The sequence below is a fragment of the Oncorhynchus mykiss genome, chromosome 6 (assembly GCF_057628025.1).
Source record: "Oncorhynchus mykiss isolate SJ-2025 chromosome 6, ASM5762802v1, whole genome shotgun sequence".
NCBI lineage: Eukaryota > Metazoa > Chordata > Actinopteri > Salmoniformes > Salmonidae > Oncorhynchus > Oncorhynchus mykiss.
The window spans coordinates 20,912,272-20,919,565 of record NC_143027.1 but is presented as its reverse complement, the minus strand read 5'-3'; the positions used below and the strand labels follow the sequence as shown (position 1 = coordinate 20,919,565).

The following is a 7,294-nucleotide window of genomic DNA, read 5'->3' as shown; positions in this document are numbered from 1 at the left end:
AGAATAGCTACAGGGATAGTCACTTTTGTCGTTTTCGGTATTAAAGGTACAAAACAAATGTTTCCTTTTAAGAGTAGCGAACCTGATGATAATCCCATTAGTCTACAATGAAAGCCTATTATTCACCTTCAGGCGCGGCTGCCTTTGAGCGTCACGTGGCTGCAACACGGATGCCCAGAACCGGGGCTGCGCGAGCCGGAGGCACCCGGGACGCGACATGGGACGATTCAAATACTTATAGAGGTAAGATTATAACCTGCGTGCGAGTCGTTTATTGTTTAAGTAGTTTTGTGTTTTTGCTTTCACACACATTTCACACAAGTCATTTAGAGTATTGCTCGTACTCCTGAATGTAGGCTAGGCTTGGTTAATGTAGGCCTATTATAGAACCCCATATGCTTAATTTAGTTTATTAGATATTGATAAAAGTTTTTATTTCATGTATCTCTCATATTTAGCTGACTATGAGCGTTTTTTAAATCGATAGACGTGGTCTAAGGGGAGCAAAGACTGAAGACAGAAATGTTCGATTATGAAACTGGATAGATAAAGAGATCCGATGAGACAGTTACAGGGAGTTAAATGTGTCATGAGATTGAAAGTGAGACAATCTGCATGATAATTGAATACCTATGACATGTTTTTATAAATTCAGTACACTTGTCGCGTGCTCTTGGCACTGAGCGGCTGTCCATGGTGCTGATATGCTCTCCATGCGGCGGGGTGGTTGAAACCTGAGACAATTGTAGCCTGTGTGATTTGTGCAAATGGGTAGATTGGCTAAAGTACATAGCCTATGTTTTTTGGTCGTTCGTGAGGGGGATAGGCATCTCTGTCTTGGACCCAGCGATTATATGATGTGATGTATGATGTGATGTGTAATGTGCTGTGGAGGTTTTTGCAATTTTGTTATCAATGGGTCAAAACAGCAATTATTTAGTATGGTTAGATGCCTTGTAAAAATGTGTTAAACGAAAAAATATTTGAACTCTCTCCAAACAAATAGCATTCTGTAAGTCTAGGGAAACTTTCATGGTTTGTTGATGATAGAATACCACGTCTAATGGCCTGTCCATTGACTTTGAGAGTTGGCCCAATGCCTTTAGAGCCTCAAGAGGTTATGTCAGACATTGTTCTCTGAGAGATAGATTTTAACCTGAGAGCCAGTACTCTAATGCTATAGTCTAACGATAGTCAATAGAATATCCTTTGCACTTCTTGTTTAGGATGCATCATGGTCTGTCTGTCTGTCTGTCTGTCTGCCTGTCTTTCTGTCTGTCTGTCTGTCTGTGCCTGTGTGTAATGTAACCAAAGTGATAATCAATTTATTTTTTAATAGATACAAAATAAACTAGTAAGGTGGAAGGTACACCAATGTGAGAATGCTATTCATTGACTACAGCTCAGCGTTCAACACCATAGTGTCCTCAAAGCTCATCCATAAGCTAAGGACCCTGGGACTAAACACCTCCCTCTGCAACTGGATCCTGGACTTCCTAACGGGCCACCCCCAGATGGTAAGGGTAGGTAACAACACATCCGCCATGCTGGGGTGCGTGCTCATCCCCCTCCAGTACTCCCTGTTCACTAATGACTGCACGGCCAGGCACGACTCCAACACCATCATTAAATTTGCCGATGACACAACAGTGGTAGGCCTGATCACTGACAACAACAAGACACCCTATAGGGAGGAGGTCAGAGACCTGGCCATGTGGTGCCAAGACAACAACAATTCCCTCAACATGATCAAGACAAAGGAGGTGATTGTGGACTACAGGAAAAGGAGGACTGAGCACGCCCCCATTCTCATCGACGGGGCTGCAGTGGAGCAGATTGAGAGCTTGAAGTTCCTTGGTGTTCACATCACCAACAAACTAACATGGTCCAAGCACACCATGACAGTCGTGAAGCGGACACGAAAATACCTATTCTCCCTCAGGAGACTGAAAAGATTTGGCATGGGTCCTCAGATCCTTAAAAGGTTCTACAGCTACACCATCAAGAGCATCCTGACTGGTTGCATCACTGCCTGGTATGGCAACAAATCAGCCTCCGACTGCAAGGCACTACAGAGGGTAGTGTGAACGGCCCAGTACATCACTGGGGCCAAGCTTCCTGCCATCCAGGACCTCTATACAAGGTGGTGTCAGAGGAAGGCCCTGAAAATTGCCAAAAACTCCAGCCACTCTAGTCATAGACTGTTCTTTCTGCTACCACATGGCAAGCGGTACCGGAGTGCCAAGTCTAGGTCCAAGAGGCTTCTAACAGCTTCTACCCCCAAGCCATAAGACTACTGAACATCTAGTCAAATGGCTACCCAGACTATTCTCATTGCCCCCCCCCCCCCCCTCTCCACACCACTGCCACTCTCTGTTGTCATCTATGCATAGTCACTTTAATTAACTCTACCTACATGTACATACTACCTCAACTAACCGGTGCCCCCCGCACATTGACTCTGTACCGGCACCCCCCTGTATATATTGTTATTTTCTACTGCTCCTCTTTAATTATTTGTTACTTTTATCTCTTATTCTTATCCATATTTTTTATAAACTGCACTCTCGGTTAGGGGCTCGTAAGTAAGCATTTCACTGTAAGGTGTCACCTGTTGTATTCGGCGCATGTGACTAATAAAATGTGATTTGATTTCATCATTATGTAGATCTAGAGGACAGCCTGCCATGGAGAGTTGTAACCCCAGCTGAAAGTAGTTGTGTGTGTACTGCAATATGGATCATGATGAACTTTTAAATCCTGGCTGCATGTGGATGGCCAGTGATTTGTGTATTATGGTGAATCACAGCAGTCGGTGTAAATGACTCCCTTCCTACAGGGACACTGATACCAGACCAGGTCGTCATGGGAACAGAATGCAATATGTTGAGCTGAAGCTATCTTGTGGCAGAAAAGGAAAATGGAGGCCACCACAAACACTCCGACCATTACTTCTCCTGTCCTCCCTGTGCGTGGCAGCTACAGGATAAGGATAAGGACAGGATAAGTAATGGTCTGAGTGTTTGTGGTGACCTCCATTTTCCCTTTCTGCCACAAGATAGCTTCAGCTCAGTTAGACATTTTGCTGTTACAGAATACCGTATCTGGGGGGTCATTGTGAGAAATTGCGCAGCTCTTCATGCAAGCTAGTCTTTCAAAGCCATTCAGATGTGACTATCAAACCTATCACACATCACTTCTAACTGCTTTGGAATGGTCAATTCCATTAGCCTTTGCGGGAGCATGGGACTTTTAATAGAACATTCCAGACACCTGGTTACTTCCTGCCTTATTTAGTGGACGTCTACAGCATCAATAATATGTATCTACTTTGGTCTGATGATATATTCTGCAATATTATTCACAGTGTGCTTAAACTAATAACACACACAATTATATTTTTTATATTGAATATATCATTTAACCATTCAGTGTAGGTTGGGAAAAGTATGTGAACCCCTAGGCTAATGACTTCTCCAAAAGCTAATTGGAGTCAGGAGTCAGCCAACGTTGAGTCCAATCAATGAGACGAGATTGGAGATGTCGGTTTTAGCTGCCCTGCCCTCTAAAAAACACTCACAAAATGTTTGTTTGCTATTTACTAGAAGCATTACCTGATGTGAACCATGCCTCAAACAAAAGAGATCTCAGAAGACCTAAGGTTATGTCACGTTCGTTAGAATGAGTGGACCAAGATGCAGCGTGGTATGGTTCCATCCTCTTTATTATGAAGTGAAACTCAAAGAAAGCAATAAATGCACAAACCGAAGCTTGAAGCTATACAAAGTCAAGATCCCACAAAACACAAAGGGGAAATGGCTGCCTAAATATGATCCCCAATCAGAGACAACGACAAACAGCGGCCTCTGATTGTGAACCATACCTGGCCAACATAGCAATATAATTACCTAGATGACCCACCCTAGTCACCCCCCCGCGCACTCCGAAAACCTGACTCAATAGGGGTGGGTCCGGGTGGGCATCTACCGTCGGGGGCGGCTCCGGTGCGGGGCGAAGCACCCACTCCGCTCGCGGACACGTTATCCTCAATGGCAGCTCTGGTGCGGGGATGACCCACCCTAGTCACACCCCGACCTAACTAACATAGAGAATAAAAAGCTCTCTATGGTCAGGGCGTGACAGGTTAATAATTGTTGACTTGCATAAAGCTGGAAAGGGTTACAAAAGTATCTCTAAAAGCCTTGATGTTCATCAGTTCACAGTAAGACAAATTGTCTATAAATGGAGAAAGTTCAGCACTGTTGCTACTCTCCCTAGGTGTGGCTGTCCTGCAAAGATGACCGCAAGAGCAAAGGGCAGAATGCTCAATGAGGTTAAGAAGAATCCTAGAGTGTCAGCTAAAGACTTACGCAAAACTGTGAAACATGCTAACATCTCTGTTGACGAGTCTACTACACGTAAAACACGAAACAAGAATGGTGTTCATGCTGCACGTCTGAAGTTTGCAAAAGTGCACCTGGATGTTCCACAGCGCTACTGGCAAAATATTCTGTGGACAGATGAAACTACTGTGTAGTTGTTTGGAAGGAACACACAACACTATGTGTGGAGAAAAAAAGGCACAGCACACCAACATCAAAACCTCATCCCGACTGTAAAGTATGGTGGCGGGAGCATCACGGTTTGGGGCTGTTTTGCTGCCTCAGGGCCTGCACATCCCAACAATATTGCTGAACTGAAACAGTTTTGTAAAGAGGAATGGTCCAAAATTCCTCCAGACCGTTGTGTACTGTAGGCCTGATCCGCAACTACAGAAAACGTTTGGTTGAGGTTATTGCTGCCAAAGGAGGGTCAACCAGTTATTAAATCCAAGGGTTCACATACTTTTTTCCACCCTGCACTGTGAATGTTTACACGGTGTGTTCAATAAAGACATGAAAATTAATGTTTTGTGTGTGTTATTATTTTAAGCAGACTGTTTGTCTATTGTTGTGACCTAGATGAAGTTCAGATCAAATTTTATGACCAATTTATGCAGAAATCCAGGTATTTCATAAGGGTTCACATACTTTTACTTTCCACTGTATCTACTTGAAATTCACTGGAAGTCTGTCTCTTAGTGTTGAGGCTATTTCTGGGTTTGATGTCATGTCTGCTGTGTAACTCCCATGCATTATTCCAGTATGGTCCTACACTGAATGACACGTTCCTGGGACCTTTCCTACAGTACCAAACAGTCTCAACAAGAAGGAAAGCAAACTAAGATGGACTCAACCTATTAGGAAGCTTTTGATTTAAAAACCATACAATGTGTCCATGTCCTCTGCAGTTCATTTGTCTCTTTTACCATGTCACTGCATAGACCAGTAGATTCTTTTGAAATTCATTTTACTTGAGCTTGAATTTTCTCTCCAAAACAAGTAAATCGATGGCTTTTCAATTTCCCTCTAATGTACATATTTTCGTGAAATAACCTGATGATTTGAAGGAATTTGCAATTACTGCACTATGCCTTTGTTTCAAAGAGTGGAAGTGATCATTAAAAGCAGCAACATCAAATGCCCAATGAGGGCTGTTGTCAAGGATACAAATCTATATAACAGAGAGAGATTATCTAAGTTTAAGCACTACTCCCCCCTTCAATCTGTCCCCCTTTTTCTCCTTCTATTCTTTTCTCTCTGTAGAGTGTTGATGGAGAGGACTTCGAATGTCAGCCGGGACAGTGGTTATCTGTGGTGGAATTCTAGCTACAGTCATCTTACTGACTATCGTTGCAGTACTGTGCTACTGTAGGTTGCAGGTAGGCTAAAGTCTTGCCATGAAGAATTCGATTTTGTGAAGTAGCCATGTTTTTTCTACCTTAGCTGTGATGAGTGCATAAGGTTTTACGGTGACCAGCTTGATCACTCTGTCACATGCTTCTCTCTGCTCCATTGGCAGTATTATTGCTGTAAGAGGGAGGAGCCAGAGATGGAGGAGGAGCAACCGGACCTCACCATCATGTCCTCTCTCCCCACACCAGTGCCCACGGCTGATGACCAGGACATGATGACCACGCCCCCCTCTGAGCCCAACGGGCCCGCCTTTGTCTACACTCCTTCCCTGATCCGCAAACCAATGACACACTCCCATAGGTTTTGCCCATCCTGCACTCGCTACTCCTTGCCCTTCTACCTGCAGCACTCCTCTGAGAGACTGCATAACGGTGGCGGCCGCATCAGCTACAGGACTGTGCAGCAGCAGGAACTGGACCTGCCAATGGACCTGGCCAGCTTCAACCACAAGCTTAACCTCATCCGCTCTGTCACCATGAGGGAAGTGGTCACTCACAGCCACGGTGTCAGCACTGATGTGTAGCCCCATGGTGGCTGGGAGGACTAATGTTAGGGACCTGACCTGGCTGAAGGGAGTTTTATTGCACTCTTACTTACTGTAGATATTTTCCACCTCACCAAACCGATGGATACGTTCACTCGCTCACATGGTGTAGAGAGGTTTTTTGGTGTCACATGCAGATATATGGACACCTACTCCTGAATTCACATGAAATTTTTTTTTTAAATGGCTTAATATCATAGGCATATAGGATCTGTGATTATGAGGGAGACATTTTTTCTCAAGAGAAGTTTAAGCAGGCAGATTAATAACTTTGGTACTCTGTATGTTGTGTGATTACTGTACATTCTCTTTGGGTTTATGCAGGTGATGACACATAAGCTACTGTAAGCTGCTAAAATAAGTCCAGAACCCTAAGTAATATTTTAGAGTAGACAGAAAATGACCTGATTCACCAATATTCTGAAGTGTTCTGAGTGTCCTCATAACAGCTTCTTAGAGTGTGAAAACTGAACTATTTTAAGAGCTAATTTGGTGACAATTTAATGGGAAAATATGCTTAAATAGGTATTTGAAGGGATTTTCATGTCGTTCATTGTCAAGTCATATACTTCAAGTTCCACAATACATTTGACATACGTCAATTGAGTTGGTTTCTCCAGTAATGTGTGTAATGTTCACTTGGCAAGTATGGGTGGCACACCCCTTTTTGTTTTGTGAAGAAACGTAACATGTCTTGTTTGCTTTAACAGGGTTTTGTCTTCTTAGTGTATAGGATATTTGTTTGTTATTTCAGCAGTAAATGTGAGAAGGAAAACGACACACAGAAACCAGCAGGTGGCATCAGGTCCTAATACATGCTTTTCCCATCATCGATACTACTACTTTGGATGAACCATATGTGAAATAGTGTCAACAATAAACTGTTGGAAAAATAAGTGTATGTTTTTTTGTGTGCCTGATATTCTGAACCCAACATAGCAATCAAAGAAACCGC

At 43.4% G+C, this 7,294-nt stretch overlaps 1 protein-coding gene across 1 annotated transcript; it reads left to right on the top strand.

Annotated features, from left to right (window-relative positions):
• Positions 1 to 7,235, top strand: LOC110525011 (protein FAM163B). The gene is made up of 3 exons (XM_021604973.3): positions 1 to 243; positions 5,646 to 5,761; positions 5,902 to 7,235. The coding sequence occupies exons 2-3, from the start codon at positions 5,669 to 5,671 to the stop codon at positions 6,316 to 6,318; spliced, it is 510 nt and encodes a 169-aa protein (XP_021460648.2). The 5' UTR covers positions 1 to 243; positions 5,646 to 5,668; the 3' UTR covers positions 6,319 to 7,235.
• Positions 7,236 to 7,294: the final 59 nt, after the last annotated feature.